This window comes from Leiobunum rupestre, chromosome 2 (assembly GCF_980474605.1).
Source record: "Leiobunum rupestre chromosome 2, qqLeiRupe1.1.hap1, whole genome shotgun sequence".
Taxonomy (NCBI): domain Eukaryota; kingdom Metazoa; phylum Arthropoda; class Arachnida; order Opiliones; family Sclerosomatidae; genus Leiobunum; species Leiobunum rupestre.
This window is the reverse complement of record NC_143385.1, coordinates 23,431,940-23,450,730: the sequence shown is the minus strand read 5'-3', so window position 1 is coordinate 23,450,730 and position 18,791 is coordinate 23,431,940. Positions and strand designations below refer to the sequence as shown.

Genomic DNA, 18,791 nt, shown 5'->3' with positions numbered 1-18,791 from the left:
ATTATTTTAATTTTCACTTACCGTGCTTAGTCTTGGCAGTAAGAATTATAGCAGTTAAAAAACGTTGCCGAGCAAAATCTTTTTGGGCCGCCGACTCTTGATCATATAAATTTCGGATACCTTTCTCTTTTATTAGTTGCGAGGACAAAATTAGGAGCCTAATTGAACTGTACAATATGTAAGTACTGCCGTATAAGGTAGTTCTAAAATTGGTTTTGACAACTACCTTTTTGCAAACGTGACATAATTAGTTTAATTACCAATCTTATTCCAATTGTTGGTTGATTTTGGATACATATATATGAGAGGTGTCCATATGAGAGAATAAATTAAGAAGTAGATTATTCCAGCGCGTTTTATAGGATAACTCCTTCGGCTAAGAGAACATCAAGTGGGTAAAATTACGTGCAGTATACAAGGAATACGTACTGATTATGGAAAGCGTGTACACCACATGTGTTTTCACTGCAGTCAAAAATGACGCCACTGAGATCGGGCTACAATAAAATATTGGGTTTTAAGTTAATATTTAGGTGTAATAAATATAAAAGTTTAACAGTCTATAAACAGTTTATGATAAATTAAAATTTTGACACAGATATAAGATATTAGGACTTCCAGAGAGCAACCAGCTCAAAGCTGCTATACCACAGTCACAAATATTTCATTACTTTTATTGCATGACGAAAATACTTGAGCCGTACTCGACAAGATATCTCGGTGCTTATTACTTCGTTGCCTATTCGTGAAAGCTTAATTAAAATGCTAATTTCGCAAAACGAAAAGCGTTATTACTCTCATAATAATACGCCGCGTAAATGTATTCGCAAAAAGAACAAAATTGTTTATTGATGGTGCCAGCTCTTTCGTGAGGCGAGATCAACGTATATGCATTTGGATTTAAGAGATTTATTGATCCGTTTCGTAAGAGCAAAATAATTCATTAATTTTTGTGTGAACCATTGATATTTTGGGTAACTACTGCAATTGTGCATACGGTTCGTTTGTAGTATCTTAAATATTGCAGCTACGGTTAAACAAAAAATTAAGTTAAGATATATTGCTAGCCGGAAAATATCGCATAGAGAGTAAAATGTGCAACCCCGGCAAGGAGGTGCCAATGTATAAGGAAAAAATGTCTAAAATGATTCATAATTTTTCTGCCGCTTAATGCCGACTGTATGCTAGAAACCTTTTGAAAATGACGCCATCGTGATGTCGTTATTTGTAAAATTCTGCAGATGCTAATCTACTTCGAGTACTTATAGGGTTCTGGTTAAGGAAGCATTGTTAGTAGGATTAAAATTGTTAATTTAAATAAGAATAAAGATTCTAAATGTTCCAAATAAACATATGTAATGAATTGGTAAAAGCCCAATTTACATCAGACTTCTTTCAAGTAATGATATTGGAATCTCAGTATGCAAATTATAGTTGCATGTATCATTGAAATCTAACACATTTGGGCAATAGGGATTATTCTTCCACAATTATAAGTACAACTACCACTATCATTATTCCATCAGACAAGGACCAAGACACTTCATATCAGAGACTCTTACTGACGGGCAAAACATCTAAGGTTATGTTTCATAAATAAAAATTGGTTTACCAAAAACAAGGTAGAACTATTATTAATCTTTATAATGAAGAAAATGACTGAATTACAAAATGTTAAAAATCTGCAATTGGAAACGTCCAAATAAAGTACTTGACAATCAAGCATCACGAGTTAAAAATGGTAGCCAGAAAGCTTTATAATAATGGATCAATTTATGGCTTTTGGGAAAACAGTCAATTTTAAAGAAACTGCTAAATCTAAAATATAGAGAAAGCCGTCACTATCAGCCCGTTGGAGTGCAAAGGAATTAGTATTTCTACAATGACGATAGTCAAATACTCCGAAGAAATATTTAGGAGCCAGTATTCAAGAAACTGGCATACCAACATGAGTGAAGGAGATATTAAATCATGAATTCAAGAAGATGAAAGTAAAAAATATGGTTCATTAATTTTAGATGAACGTCCATTTATTCAAAACCTCTGTTAATGAAGCATTAAACTCTGTAATCTAACAAGAACCTGAGTCTAGAAGATTTTATAGTAATTTCAAATAATAGAAATAAACGTATATAATAGATTTCAAAATGTAGTATATTATCCTGAACCATTTTCAAAAATAAATAGTCTAAAGCATTATTTAATTATTCAATATTTAAGAATCATAAAATTAGTTACATAAAAACATTCTGTAGAAAGGAAACTTAAAATTTTCCGGGTTTTGTTGATGTCATTTGTGGGTGAAGTGAAAAGCGTCTATCGTGCTCGGCGGCTTGACTATATCAATCGTTCAGAACCGGTTATCCATCGCGGTATTTCCAACGAAAGTGGTGATTAAGGGACATAGATTTTGATTCTTGAAGCAATTGAACATTTTTCCTTTTTGACCTTCTACTAAATATCCTTTGCGTAAAATGATTGATCATTCTTTTCTTTGTTCAATTTTTTTATAACTCCTTAAGGTCCGGTGAGGTTACGGTGGTCGCAGTAGCAGCTGTTTGCGTCTAGTTTAAAAACGACAGCTTTCCATATTCACTAATCTAATTCGTGAGTTTACCAAAACCTAGGTATTTTGGTTTTTACCTCTCTCGAGGGGCCTAGTCCGTAGGAGGGGTATTACAATCACCGTGTCTGTCGGTCTGTCTGTGGGTCTGTTTGTCTGGGCTGCGAACGCGTATGCATTTTGGAGGCAAAGATGGAAGAGAGGGTGGGCTGAATACGAAGCGACAAACGAAACCAAGACGAAAGGGCCGAAAAATAAAAAGGAATATCAGCATTTTGAGTAGAAGCATCCGAGAGAATAGCTTGCGGAGACGGTAGACCTGGGAGTAAGTGATTAAAAATTGTGGTAGAACACTTAATGTTCGGAGAGTCGCGATCGGTTGAATTTAGAAAATCGCATGTATGCTGGACTTTGAAAGCCTGAATTTTTAGATTAACATTGACCACCGGTGATAGCCTGAGGGTACAAATAATGGGATGAATCCCAGTGAGTTCGCACCCAAAGGAAATTAACTAAATTAGACTGCCAATCGTGAATAGAAGAAGAAGGAGGGGGGTGAGATAATTTTGAGCCGATTCCAAAGAATAGAGGAGGAGAGCTGATTAACGAGTAGCGTTCGTCCCGAAATGGAAAAAGGTGTTTATAATGAAGTCAGCGACCAAGAACGCGACTAAGGCGCGTGGTGAAAACAGACCAATTTCGAAGTTCATAAAATGGGCCCGAGAAGGTCCAAAACGCGATGTAATATTCAACAGGGATCCCGACGAGAGCGCAGGCCGTTCCACGAGATAACCCTTTCAAGGCGCTGGTAATCTCTGAGAGGGAGAAAGTACCAGAAATGGCGGTAGCGTCATCAGCCTCAAGGGCTGGCGGTTATTGATGGTAGAGTCGCGAATATCGGTTGGCTTTGTATAAATGCTCCCGTTATAGTTAGCGACTACTTCGCGGATAGTATCAGGGTCCGAGTCGGTGATACCACGCGGGTCGTAAATGCATGGGATAATATTCACGGCGTGAGCCTTTTTTTCGAGTTTATAGAAGTCGCGGGAAGCGGCATCTATATACAATTTCGGTGGAGCGATCTAATTAAAAATATTTGAGGCTCTCGCTATGTTTCTGGTTCTCGGGAGACCCGGGAGGACAAGCAGTCACCATTGCTTCGTGGAAGTGAATGGCAGCCGTATCGCGAACATTGCGACGGCGCCAAAACAACATGGAGAAAGACTTAATTTTGGGCTTCACGACGCGAAACCCCCACGAGGTCCAAGACTCCGTGAGCGGCTAAGCACGAAGAAGGCTCAAAAGCATATCGCGAGACTGCGAAAGAAAAACGCTGTCTTTTAAACACCGCGGGCTCAAACGCCAAAACGGCGGCGACCGGGGCATGGTGTAAGTGTCAAAAAATTGACACGAAATCACGTCGTGGTCCGAAAAAATGGCGGAATATGACGAACGTTTTTTAAGCGGAAATTGGAACGAACGTATATTCTAAGCGAGCGGAGAGTAGTTTTTGGTGATTTTTAGTACGCTAGGTGAAACTTTGGGTGTCTGAAATAAGGTGACGAAAAGCGTCAATAAAATTTAAATCAGTAACGAGATCGTTTAAATTTTGACGAAGGGGAAATCGATACTCAGTACAATTATAACGATCGATAGGGGATGAAAAACAGGGATACCAGGATCAATTTTGTCAACGATATTTCTAATATAGTACAGGGTGTCAATCGCGATATTATCATTTAAAGATGAAATGTAAATACAGAAAAGATCAAGTGGGGTATCCGAAGAGAAAATCCCCGCGTTAAATTTCATATATAAACAAACATTGCGGAAAGAATTAAAATAATTTACATAAGGACGAAGATAAGGATGAATCGTGATTGACACACCTGAACTTCGTGGCACTAAGGAGGGCAGGTGATAAAAGACGTAAGGCTATTGAGACCAAATATAAGAATTAGCGAAATTAGAACTTACGTAAGTCTCTTGAAAACAAATAATGTCCGGATTAAAACGAGTCACAAATAACGAGCGCGAATGGAGGTTAAGTCCTGACTCATGCCGCGAACGTTTAGAGACAATAAATTAAAAACCATGATTAAATGAAGGAACACCATTATGAGTTGAGCAAAAAAATTAAAGTGACTTCTCCTGAGAGGAGTGTTCGATATCCGAAATATTTGGGAACATACCTCGAATGACATTAGCAAGACGGTCAAATTTGCTGCGTTCATTTTTCCGTAGGTCGTTGGGCGATTTCAGGAGCGGTGTAACCGATGACTAGAATTTGTCGGGATAATGCGTAAGCGTCGACGGCGTCGTTGCTGATTTGTTGACAAGCGTCGCGAGCGACGCGTGCGAGAAATTTGACGGCGAGGTTAATGTTTTGTTTAACCTCATCATACGAGAAAGCAGGTTGAAATGAATAGTTAAACTGGAATTTCGTACCAGTTGTATGTTTCTTAGGAGGCATGGGACTAGGTGGACCCATATCGGTTTTCCGCTTAGCAGAATTTTCGGACGATTATTTTGCCACTTTTTTTGGAACCACTTGAACGGTGGGATAGTTGTCAAAATCCATCTCGGTATCTTTGAACTCTACGTCTGAGCCAGAGACGATCTCCGATGAATCGAATTTAGGAGTGTCACCGGTAGTAGCCAGTTTCTTGACGATCACAGTTCCAGAAGCACCGGGAAAGGCAGTGGTGTCAGCCGAGTTCGCATCAGTTTCCGTAAGAAGAGAAGAAGGCACAACGGACGACGCTACAGAATTGACTATGGTAGTCGCGTCATTAGAGGTAGACGGATTTTGTGGCGCAGAGGTTGATTGATTAGGCTCCTTTGGTGGAACGTTTTTGCAATCGCGGACGATGTGACCGGTTTCCTCGCAATATACGCAGCGAACTGGGATGTTGACTGAGACCATGAATGTTTCGTTATTGACGATAACCATGAAGTATTCTGATAGAGCACGCTAAGCTTCATAGGACTCGAAAAGGACCGACACTTCGCGGCGAGCACTTTTGATATATTTAAATTCAGGACGAGAGACGAAAGCAGGTACCGTAACGCGACATGATTGAAACAATCATGGAGTCGTCGATTGCGGGTGAAACCTAAGAGAGGAGTACCCCTTTCGGCGCTATGCCAATAGGAAGACACTCCAGGCGCTCGTTACGGAAGTCAAGGCCTTCAGCAATCAGTTGACGATCCCAGGTAGCATCGAAGAAATAGGCGTAGATAAATCCGTTATTACGAAAAGCATCAGTGATATTTTTCGAAGGCAGGACTTTGGAGATGGCCACTAAGTAATCTTCAATAGTAGCGTTTCAATGAATGGAACGGATAGAAATACCTCTATCGTTTGGATTCGCTTGTTGAGAAGGTCGGTTGAACGAATACGTGTGAGGCAGTTGAAATCTCTCACTCGTATTACGCTCCGAATTAGCGGTTTCCGACGAGGCAGTGACGTCGGCCCACGATGAACTAGCAGACTGTTCTTCCGAAGAAGGAACTTTAGCATCGATAGTAGCTGCGGCGGTGGCATCGCGTTGAGAAGTTGACGTAGCTGAAGCAGTGTTTACGGTAGTAAACTCAAAAGCTGGGATGAAGTTTCCTCTCGATCTCCCATAGAAGGAACAAGAAAATCTTCTTTAGCGGCGTCAGCCTTAATCAAATCCTTGGCGCGAGATTTGAAATTTTAATTCACGCGCGCGCACGCGGAATTAAAATGAAAAGTTTGAAAAGGCACTCGGGCTTAAAAAAACGAAAGAACTAATTTTCGGGGAACAGAAAAAAGGTTATTAAACCTAAAATATCGGTCGAACCGGAAATGCAATTATCAAATTCGATAGCAGGATAGTTCAAGCTTCAAAATAATTTAAAAATCGCCGCTCTTAGGCACTTTTAACTGTCGAATTACTTTAAAAACACGAAGCGCAATAAAACACGGTTTCCACGCGAGCCAACAGCTCCCTACACTAACTATTACCGTTAACCTCAGCAAGATTTTATGGGAAGAGAGGCATTGATCAAAATACTAACAAAAATCTATTAAAAATATCCCTTAGAAAAAGAGTTATTAAGCCGTAACTACGTCGTTTTATCATAAATAGCAAATATATCTATTGGAATAGGCAACGTGTTCAACAAATTAAATATTAAACCAATTTTTAGACCAATTAACAAATTGTTAGACAATCTCTCTTCTTTGAAGAGATAATTAACTTATTGGAAAACTGCGAAGTGTATAAATTCCTTGTAGTTGCAGTAAAGTATACAGGACGTAAAAATCATAAGTAAAATTGACAATCAACTGAAATTAAATGTGAGAGAATCCATTGAAATCTTAAAAAACCTAACAATAACCCCAATAATGTATTGAATTGAGATAACGGTACCAGTGGCGTAGCTAGCATGGGTGACACCCGGGCTGGAATCATTGTGGGCTACTTACTAGTCTCTAGTTTATGTAAGTTTTTATTTTTTTGCATGGTCGGGTGTCACCCCCAAATCACGATCAAACGGGTGGCACACGGGCGGACCACCCCTGCCCCCTAGCTATGCCACTGAACGATACTGAAAGTTACGCTCCGCATATATGGGTAAAAAATTGTAAACTTAAGAAATTATATTACTTCTATAAAAATGTTCTATTATGCAATTCGCTAACGATAATAAATTGTTTTTTTTTTTACCTGCAACAAAAAAACCATTAATGGGAAGGTCGGATGCGGACACGTCAAAGTTAGGCCTGAAGAAGCCCCCGAATGGATTGGTAAAACAAGCTGTCGATTTTTAATAAAACGATTTTATGACGAAACCTGTGGATCTCTTGTTTTATTTATTCTAAATATTTACCAACAAAAACAATGTTTTAAAAATCCACTATTGCGTAGTAAACGTCCAAATATATTTTAAACATTACGTGACACTACCGATATGTGAGTGCGTTTTTCAATTGCAAACATTTTCTAAAACCGAACTAGGGCCGCTACTTCTTGTAGTTATTCTTGACCCGGGAATACACAGACACGTAGTGCCTCGTACTTAGCTAACACGACTTTGCTGGCAAAATACATTTTCGTTTATTAATATTCACCTCAAAGTAAAATTATAAAATTTATATATATATATATATAGAACGTTAAGAAGTAAGTTCTGCAATACCTTACTTCTGCCGGGAAAGTTACAAGAAGAAACCTTCTTACTTAAATAAAATTATCAATGATTTAATTAAAGCGAAATTTCCTTATCAACAACTCAAATGACGAAATGTTTGTTTTCGTCTTAGATATTGTGAATGCCAATTTAAGTACCTAGGCGCTTTAGTTCATTTTTCAAACGTTGAACTTTCGACTATAACCCGAGAAACCAAAAGGTTTTCTAAAACATGTATAGTCTGGTAGAGATATCGAGAAAATAGTGCATTTGTGATCCCACCTAGGGAAATCAATAGTAAGAATGATAAATTTTTGTATTTAAGAAAACACTATTGCAACACGTACAGAGATAAATTGAAAGTAAATTTCGTTTTAAATATTTCTAACCTCAAATTGAAAAGAAGTCGCGACTTTTTTCAGGTGCCCGTCCTTTGAAAGACGAGATGTACTACGCGGAGCAACAGTTCAAAAGTTTTATTTATCCAACACCCTCTCCCAACACGAGAAAAGATTTCATTTGTATTAAAGTAACTCAAATAAACGAAACCTAAACCTTACAATAACTACCTAAACCTACACTAACCTAGCCAAAAGAAAAGAATCTAAGCCTAACCTTACCTATTTTTAACTAAACCGCAACCTAGCTAACCTTAATTGAACCTCACCCTAGCTAACCTTAAAATAACCTTATCTAACCAAACGTAAACTTAACCTAACCTACCCTAACTTAACTTAACTTAACTTAAACTAACCTCATCTAACCTACCCTACCCTACCTTAACTTAACTTAAACTAACCTCATCTAACCTACCCTATCCTACCTTAACTTAACTTAAACTAACCTCATCTAACCTAACCTCCCCTACCTTAACTTAACTTAAACTAACCTCATCTAACCTACCCCACCCTACCTTACCTTAACTTAAACTAACCTCATCTAACCTAACCTACCCTGCCCTACCTTAACTTAACTTAAACTAACCTCATCTAACATACCCTACCCTGCCCTACCTTAACTTAACTTAAACTAACCTCATCTAACCTAAGCTAATTTTATCAAAACATTAGATCTAGAAATTAAATACCGAATTTCAGATACTCCGGAGAGGAAACGTGACTACGTTTAGTAACGTGTGACATTTAGGATGATGGTTAGTGTTTTGCAAAAATATACCAGTAAAAGTTCAACACCATTCCAGAATTAAGCTGATAAAGGGTAGCATTGCTGTTTTTGAAAAAAAATCAATTTGGAAACTAAACAGTTTCCATGAAATCGTTGTCTTACCTTTTCGCCGAAACTTCTTTACAGCAGCCAGTTCACGGCTGTTATAAAAAATAAAATATTTCACTTACTGTTCCATAATTAGTTTGCAAGCAATTTTAGGTGAAATTAAACCCTTACATGTGTGAGTGTCGAATGACCTTCGATAGTAGTTGCAATTAATGTGCTTTTCTAAGTAAGCATATAAAAGATTTATTCCACGATAAAGACTACACCGTCAAAATATTCCATTACCCTCATTGCCTGGCCAAAAATATTGAAGGCATACGCAGTTGTTCTTACTTCATTGTGTATTCATAATTAAAATGTTCAACTCACAAAACATTTAATGGCTCGTGGTTATGATTAGTATCATAATAATGCCTGGCGTAGATGTACAATCAAAAGAACCAAATTAATTATTAATACCAGTGGCTCATTCGTGAGGCGTACGGTCTTTGGATTTAAGAGATACATTTACCCATTTTGAATTGTCATTTCGTTATAGTAAGGAAAGAACGTAGAAACGCTATAAAATATTAGTTTTGGTGTGAACAGAAGATATTTGTGGTAACTACTGCAATTCTGTAAACGTTTATTTCGTAGTAACTTAAGCACTGTATTTACAATTAAACTTATTTTAGTAGGCCAAAAATTTATTTATTTATTCTTTGCAATGTTCTAAATCTTTTTCATATTCGAACAAATGAAAAATGAAACCGGTACCTTGCAAAAAGACTATACAGAAGGAAAAATATAAATGCTGTGATATATAAACGTTCTTCCTTATCCGGTAAATTACATTCTCAACTAACGGAAAATATTAGAAAACAAAAGAAACAAGGTTATTATTCAAATTCCAAAAACGTAAGACTAAAGTAGTTAGACAACCAAATCAAGTCGAAGGTCAGATTTTAAATGAAAGGGATAGCAATGACCTACTTTAGGTATTGTAGAAACATCGAAATGACTTCCCAAAAGATTCTGATAAACACCATTTTCGTGATCAATAAATAAAAAATAAAAGTTATAAAATGGAAAAATAACAGAGGTAGGCGCTGGCACCCCAAATTATACAATTGTGTTTATATTTACGAAGTAAATCTCGAAGTGCATATGAAGCTTTAGAGGGAAGCCAGTGTTTTGAATTACCCTCGCAAAGAACTTAATTAGTACAACTATGCTTCTCATTTTGGAGTGAAGTCTGGATTTACAGATGAAGCATTTATTGATTTGAAAACTAACTTTGAATAGGAAAATTTGGAAATCATCCGTTAATGAATCTGGTTATAAATGCAAAAATATTTATACCAGAGATGAAGATAGAGATGTCTTTTTCATCTGCAATCCACCCCACCTAATAAAAACAACAAGAAATTGCGTCGCAAGTAGTGGAACATCAAGTTCCACTGTAGGAAATTATATAGAAATGAAAAAATCTGCCGCGATAAGGATTCCAAGTAGAGGTATGAATTCCTGATCAACGGTATAGTAGTCGAGCAGTGAGCCTTCATTGTTGCTGTCTTAATTTGTGTGCTCGAGGGTCAATTGTTCGGGCGTATGCAAGGAAAGTAATATATCAATTGATAGTTGAAATCATGCTTTCAAGGTCACTGTCTTTATTATGAGCATTATGGGGTAGAGATCGGCGGAACAAATAAATTAACCGGAAAAATTTCGATTAATCATAAACGTTTTGGTTAACTGTTTATTTATGAACGTTTAATACGAAAAAACAACGATTTAAGATGCAAAAATAATGAGTTGTTTCTGATATTTTTTAATAATTGTCGGTTATGAATAAAAAAAATAATTGGATAATTTCTTATTAAAACGCCGACCTCTACTATGGGGCCCCAGAAATTTGGAATTGGTTGTCTCAAGGACCTTAAGGAATAGAAGGGAAAATTATGCATCTGTTGGCAGGGGATATCAAATATGCTGCCCTCACTGTCGCTGTAAAAAATAAATTATTATTTGTAACACATGTGGGGATTGTGTGTACTTAAATTTCCGTGATATCTTATTTTCTAACCGCCGCTTTAAATACGATTAATGCCGTTACTTTTAATAATCTACTAAATAAATTATAGTTTTATTGTAGGTTATTGTACTATTAACATTAAATTTATGAATTTTAGTATACCATTTTAATAGCCGAACAACGTTCATCGAACAAAAACCTTGGAGCAATGGGCAATCGAATTCCAGATGGGTATGTAGTGCCCAATTTTCCAACAAAAATTTTAGTATACCATTTTAATAGCCGAACAACGTTCATCGAACAAAAACCTTGGAGCAATGGGCAATCGAATTCCAGATGAGTATGTAGTGCCCAATTTTCCAACAAAAATTTTAGTATACCATTTTAATAGTCGAACAACGTTCATCGAACAAAAACCTTGGAGCAATGGGCAATCGAATTCCAGATGAGTATGTAGTGCCCAATTTTCCAACAAAAATTTTAGTATACCATTTTAATAGTCGAACAACGTTCATCGAACAAAAACCTTGGAGCAATGGGCAATCGAATTCCAGATTGTGTGTACTTAAATTTCCGTGATATCTTATTTTCTAACCGCCGCTTTAAATACGATTAATGCCGTTACTTTTAATAATCTACTAAATAAATTATAGTTTTATTGTAGGTTATTGTACTATTAACATTAAATTTATGAATTTTAGTATACCATTTTAATAGCCGAACAACGTTCATCGAACAAAAACCTTGGAGCAATGGGCAATCGAATTCCAGATGGGTATGTAGTGCCCAATTTTCCAACAAAAATTTTAGTATACCATTTTAATAGCCGAACAACGTTCATCGAACAAAAACCTTGGAGCAATGGGCAATCGAATTCCAGATGAGTATGTAGTGCCCAATTTTCCAACAAAAATTTTAGTATACCATTTTAATAGTCGAACAACGTTCATCGAACAAAAACCTTGGAGCAATGGGCAATCGAATTCCAGATGAGTATGTAGTGCCCAATTTTCCAACAAAAATTTAAATTTTAATAATTAATAAAGATGGAAAAGTATTGAGTAACAGAAATAGAGCTACCATTATTCAAATTCTGTTTGAGGACGTCAGAAAGTTTGATATGTAAGTGTAAAGTTTTATTTTATTTTTAGAGGTAAATAATTTGTTAAATAAAAATATAATAATTTAATTTTTTTTAGGTATCCAAATAAATTAGACTATTCAAGAATATATGTTGCCCTTATAAATAAACACAACTTTTTAATGGATCGGCAACAAATCACTAACGGTTACCTAGGTGCAATATATCCAAATATTAAGCCCGATCACAGTGCTCGTGTTTTTGTAGCTGCGGTCAATTCTAGGGCCATGGCAATGTAGTTTGCTCATTCCATAAATTTTTGGAATTTCCTTGTTTGTAATATAATGAATTTTTCTTATTTTGAATTAACTTTTCTTATGAGGGATACCTGGATAAAGAAACTTCGGCATCAGAGGATGCATTTTTGCTAATTTAGACGTATTTAAATATTTATACAGAAAAATATCAAAAACACCAAACTATTAACTTCATCAGTATGTACAACGAATTTTTTCTATAATTCAATAAATTTGTTTCCCTCAACCAAATTTCATTTCTTGTACAAAAAGACATAGTTAATATCCAGTATAATAATAAACAATAAATCATATTTAGTATAATAATAAACAATAATTCATATACAGTATAATAATAAACCTTAATTCCTATACAGTATAATAATAAACAATAATTCATATACAGTATAATAATAAACCATATAAATGATTTTAGAAAATGGCAAATTATTTTGATATTGAACGATATATACTCACGTTTAAAGGGACCCATGCTGAATTCGATTTTCCCTGGATCAGGTATAGAATGGTCAACGATTTGTCATTCGGTAGTAAATATCACGCATGCAGTGGGTTATTTAAGAATTTGGCAATTTTTTCTAATATCTACATACTGTTTTTCAAAAAACTTTGAATTGATCTTAAATACCATTATTTAATGAATTTTTAACTACATTTATATTTGAAATAAAAATTTAACTGGGGTTTTAAATCAATTTGCGGCACCTAACAAATCGCATTTTTCTATGATGTTATTTGAATTTAGTACCAATTAAAAAATCTCCAAATATATCATTTCCAACAGTGAAATCTTCAAAAGCGCATTTTTAGTGTCACATCAAGTGGGACTATTTGTCGGATCAAAATGTAGCAGTAGTAATAGTAATCTCGTGGAGCGACACATTAGAGATGACGCTAGCCCGAGTGATTTTCAATTTTTTCTGAACTACACTTTCGCTCACGACCAGAGAACAACTTTGCTACCGTTTTCGAACTCCCTCTAGTCTTTACTGGTTTCCCTCTAAGCTCATCTTGTTTGTCAATGCGCTTAAAGGGGAGAGTTGCAAGGCGTACGAAAACTATCGGCCCTGTCGATAATATTGAACCATTTTTCGAAATTTACAGTGACGTTATAATAGTTTGACACTCGGTTACTCACGGCTTATTATTATTGGATATCTCTAACTTCTTGACAAAAATAATTTCAGTATTAAGATTATATGTAGTCTCATTTTCCTTAGCAATGACACGTAAAGTGCAAGGACGATCATAAGTTACAATATAAATAAATACGCCACCACGTAGTTAAACTGTGTAAAGTACAATCATGAGTTACATATTTTAACTAACTCTAATCTTAGACGAAATGAAACCCCAAAAGGTTCATATTTTCGAACCTTTAATTGTTCAAATAAGAATTCTGAACCCTCAAGATAATCTGAACCATTTATAGTGTATAGTTAAACCTCGTCTGAACCTTTCTTACAATTCCAACCTTTTAAGGTTCAGATATAAATATAATCTGAACCATTTATCGCATTTGCTAACTAAACCTTTGAAGGCTAAAAACTGAACTCAGTTTTGGAATGTACCTTCAAAGGTTTAAATTTCAACCCGCGCATTGAACCCTTTTCAATAACAATGGTAAAAGTGACCCTGACCATTTGTGGTTTATTTACTGCTGTTAGTTCTCTTATGTTATAGTTAGAATGCTTGATCCTTATACTGTGTGAACTTCTGAAGCATCACCGGTTTGTTACTATTCGAAATCATGTTGCTTTGGCATGTTAAAGTTTTTGATAAAAGTGGATGTTAATCATTTTCAGGGTTTGTTTTATAGAATGCAAAAGCCAAAAACCTTTAACATATGTTATAGGTATTAACGCAATTAGGTAACTGAGAAACTAGGAGTCTACTTTAAATTATTTCTTTAAGGGTCGCTCTTGAACGGGAAATATCGTTAAAATTTAAGACTTTTGGTTGTATTGCCCTGTTTCAGTGTTACACGGGCAACGAAAAATATCTCTTGCGAGAAACGTATAATAATGAAATTAAAATCTTTATTGTACATACTAACATTACAGACCAATGAACCAGGATATAAACAGCAGAGGTTTAATATACATAAATGGCGATAAAAATATATATTAATTACTAGATTATGGATACACATTCTTTTTTAATTACTTAGTTTTTCAGATTTAAAATATCAAAATTTTTACATAATAAAAAATCAATTTTATGACTAAGGTCATTACATTTCATTTGGAATCGTGAAACAACTGATAAAATATTACTCTTGGTGGATGTATTTTTTGCTTTGTATTTAAAGAGGGTATATAAATTTTGAGAGAATGGGTTTAATCAATAATATAAGATGATATTAATAACCAGCTAGGCTAATAAGCAATGAACCATCCTAGGACTAATTTAAAGATCGACTTTGAATGCTATTTATTCAGGTGTCCAGGTTATAATGCGTAGGAGGGTGGTGCATACCTGGATGCCACGCCAGCTATCAGCTCCCTGCACTTACTATTATACCGTTATTATCTACAAGGTGTTATGGAAACCAAATAATCCAGGGGGCAAACCCTTTGAGCAATAGATAACTTGCAAACTTAACTCAGAAGGAGTGGTTCCAATTTTTCAAAACGTGTCACAAGCTGGGATCGAAAGCTCTAACCACTCTGCCACCCAATCCATATCATAATCATATTAATGGCATATATTTTATCACAATAAAAATGTTTTAATAATTTTGTTTACGAGTATTATTCTTCCACAACAGTTGTTTTTTGACTTTAAATCTACCGTTAATCCTAATGGAATTTACTTTAAAAAATATTGCTGTTCGAAATGCAGAATATAGCGAATTCGTAAAATAATTTATTTGGGATAATATTTCTATAAATAGGTAAATGTCCTTATGGAGTGTAATTAAGGCGAATAAATACAGGTGGTACAATGTTTGATTTTTGTATTTCTTGCGCGATCATTTGAAAAAACATTGAATTCCATTTCATAGTTATGTCAAAGACTGTCTACATCTACCAATGAGTATGATTTAAACCAATATTGAGCCTGATTGTTATGAATAATGAGCCGGATTGTCATCAACTATGAGCCGAATTGTCATCAACTATGAGTCTGATTTAAACCAGTAATTAGCCCGATTATACCAATAATGATGGTCAACAAACAATGAGCCACATTTTAAACAATAATGAATAGAGCTCTGCGTAACAGATAAATTAACTGACAAATTTTCGATTAATCGTAAATATTTTGGTTAACTGTTTATTTATGGATATTATCCATGGATAAACAACGATTTAACATGCAAAAAATTATTTATATTTTCGGATAATTGTAGGCTATGGATAAAAATAAAATAAGTGGTTAATTTTATCAAACGCCGAGCTCTTATAATGAGCCTGATTGTCATTAAACAATGAGTCTAATTTTAACCAATATTGAACCTGATGGCCAACAATTAGTCTGTTTTAATCAATATTGAGCCTGATTGTCATCAAACAATGAACCACATTTTAAACAAAATTGAGCCTGATGGTCACATTTTATAGTTAAAACAATATTGAGCCTCATGGTCACATTTTATAATTAAAACAATATTGAGCCTCATGGTCACATTTTATAGTTTAAACAATATTGAGCCTCATGGTCACATTTTATAATTAAAACAATATTGAGCCTCATGGTCACATTTTATAGTTTAAACAATATTGAACCTGAATCCCAGGTAGCAAAAACACGTGTTTACAACGAGTTTAAAAGACGAACAATTAACGTAGACAGTTAACGTGTTTGGCACGTAAACTTTGGCCGCGTGCATTACGTTTCCACACACATCCTGACCACGTTTCTTTCACGTGTTTGAAAACAAAGAAAACACGTGTTCAACTACAAAATAGTAACGTCTCTAACCACGTTTCTTTTACCTAGGTATAAACAATAAATGCCCGTTAATTCCACCCCTATTACACGTGATACAAAACCAAATATACACGTGATACACCACCAAATATACACGTGTATAAATACCAATATAGCACGTATCCGAACATCATTCCTACACTTACCAAACCCCCAAAAATTACGTGTATTCGAAACTACTTTGATAAAATAGGAGCAATTAAACAACTAAATCTCAATTCGTTTGGAAAATTTTATTCGGTTTTAACAAATTTGTATTGAAATTAAACATACAAATTATATTTATGTGATTAGTTGCTCATTTAAATGTTGCTAGTTGAATTATCTTTGTTATGGTCAACCGTACTGCTTTCTTTATTGGTTTTTCCTTTGGCCTTTCCTTTTTTGGTTATTCGTGTATAAGCATGTTTTAACCATTCTTTTATTATTTCTTCAATTTCCGATTCCTGTGCTTTCCTGAAGCAGTTGTTTACTCTTACAGCACCTTAAATATGTTATGTTTTAATGAATGGTTTTTAAAATTCAAATGAGTGTAAGCACTTGCTTATAATCATATCTTTCGTCATTAAGGACTTAAACGACATCTTTCCGTGTCCTGCCCAATTGTAATTTTGGGCTAATTTGTCACTCAATATGGTTGATAAAATTCTCCTTGTGCCATCTCCTAAGTTTTTTCCGCCTAACCCTCCTAGAAATGAAATCTACAAAAACAATAATTTTATATACATTTGCTTTACTTGAAAAGTTCAATTAAAGGTACTAACCAATATAATTTGGTTTTTCTTATCCATAAGAAACTCTTCCAAGTTATCCATGGAAGACTGACAATCTACAGGTAAATTAAGATTATCAACGTCCAGCTTAGAATGTTTTGGATCATTTTCAACTACAAGCTTATTGAGCATTCTTGCATTTGCCATAGTTTGAGTTTTAATTTCTTGAACTTCTCGCATAAGTTTTTCTTGGAAGGATTGTATGCTTCGAACGATATCAAGAAGACTTGGTTCACCTGAAATATTTTTTTTCATTTTAATTTGGTTATATAATGCGATAAACATGATAGAGCTTTTACTTACAGTTGATTGTAGATTTATATCCACTAAAACTGGCCGTCGTCACGTTACGGGACTCTTTTGGAGATGGGAAAATTGTTGATTGTTGAGTGCAATTCATTTCAACTGAACTATTAGCGGGGCAAACATCGTCTCCATTTAGATGATTCTTTGAAACAGCTATCTTTGATGGCGTGCCTTTTGACTGTTTGCCAATGACCTTATGACCATTGAGATTACTACTATTTTCAGCCTGAAGATTTAAATCTGTAACTGATTGATTTATAGTCGATTCAAACTCCACTGAAATAAGAAATAGCAAAATTAAATTTCAATTGATATATTTAAAAAAAATTGTGTACACACTTGAGGCAGAAAGAGGTAATGTTGAGTTGTTATTGCTAGATGGAAAACTTCCGATGCTTGGCAGATGTAAATCTTTCAATTGCTGTCGTTGATTTGCTAATGTATTGTAAAAGCAAATAAAAATACAATTAACTATATACTATAAATAAATTAAAAAAAATTGTACCTTCATCATCACTGCTAACATTGAAAAAATTGCTTTTTTCTTTAGAAATTGAGTGAATAGCTCCACTCTTCCTTTTCCTTTTATTTGAGATACCAATATTCGTTTCAGAATCTCCACAGTCCGTAGCTACATCAGAAATTGTCTCGCTTTGTTGGGCTTTTTTCTCGGCAGTTTTATAATCATCTAGTATAAAACATTAAAAAATTATTTTATTTTAATTCCAATTCGAAAACATATTGATATATCATACCGGTTGAATAAAAAACTCTGCTAACGCCAAACTTGTTCCACTTATCAGTCGGGCTTTCAGAATTGAGAATAGCTTTCACTTGTCTATCTGCAGAGCGATATGGAGGCCAGAAACACTTTTTTCGACTTGCATCAAGCCATTTTTTGTTGATAATACCGCATTCGATATCACCACTGGACGTTTTTTCAACAAACTCCACAACCATAAACATTTTCTAAATAACCAGTCCTAAAAATAGTAAAAGCAATTAGGTAAAACTTCAAAATTTACAACTTTCAAATTAATTAGCAACAGCAAAATCTTAGAAATTATCAAAGACAAGAAAGCATAGCAAGCAAAATTCCAAATTAAAGGGAAGTTAAATCTTTAGTTATCAGATATCGTGAATTACTCAAATAAAAAATTCCGTTTAATTATTATCACATTAGCAGTAGCAAGTGATTTACTAACCTCCACTCTTAGTTAATATGAAGTAGTGGAACTGCAATCCCTGAAGTTATGGTGTCAGTCATAAAGTAACATTTTTTAAATATTTGTGAAGCAGGCCATGATTTTAGCGATGATAGATTCGACACTTTTTTTATTCCCAATTTTGAAGAAGAAAACGGATATTTGTATGCATCTGTGGTGGTTTTATAGTATTTTCCAATTAT

At 34.8% G+C, this 18,791-nt stretch overlaps 1 protein-coding gene across 2 annotated transcripts; it reads right to left on the bottom strand.

Moving 5' to 3' along the window:
- Nucleotides 1–16,530: 16,530 nt before the first annotated feature.
- On the bottom strand, nt 16,531–18,738 carry LOC149956350 (uncharacterized). Of its 2 annotated transcripts, XM_090164710.1 has the most exons (8): nt 18,589–18,738; nt 18,139–18,366; nt 17,889–18,071; nt 17,723–17,818; nt 17,381–17,659; nt 17,069–17,313; nt 16,849–17,005; nt 16,531–16,788 (listed from the first exon to the last, which is right to left on the bottom strand). In XM_090164710.1, exons 2-8 carry the CDS (start codon nt 18,347–18,349, stop codon nt 16,607–16,609), a joined length of 1,353 nt encoding a protein of 450 aa, XP_090020836.1. In that variant the 5' UTR covers nt 18,350–18,366; nt 18,589–18,738; the 3' UTR covers nt 16,531–16,606. The 2 variants fall into 2 exon arrangements, with proteins under 2 accessions (XP_090020836.1, XP_090020835.1); XM_090164709.1 differs by lacking the exon at nt 18,589–18,738 and having other exon boundaries at nt 18,139–18,459.
- Between the last annotated feature and the right edge of the window lie 53 nt (nt 18,739–18,791).

Bases quoted from the DNA above. Each gene is read 5' to 3' on its own strand.
- LOC149956350 (XM_090164710.1), bottom strand. From the start codon at position 18,349: ATGTTTATGGTTGTGGAGTTTGTTGAAAAAACGTCCAGTGGTGATATC. The intron at 17,660-17,722 runs GTGTGTACACAA...TTCTTATTTCAG, and splicing joins ATTACCTCTTTCTGCCTCAA to TGGAGTTTGAATCGACTATA. The intron at 17,314-17,380 runs GTAAGTAAAAGC...AAAATATTTCAG, and splicing joins ATATAAATCTACAATCAACT to GTGAACCAAGTCTTCTTGAT.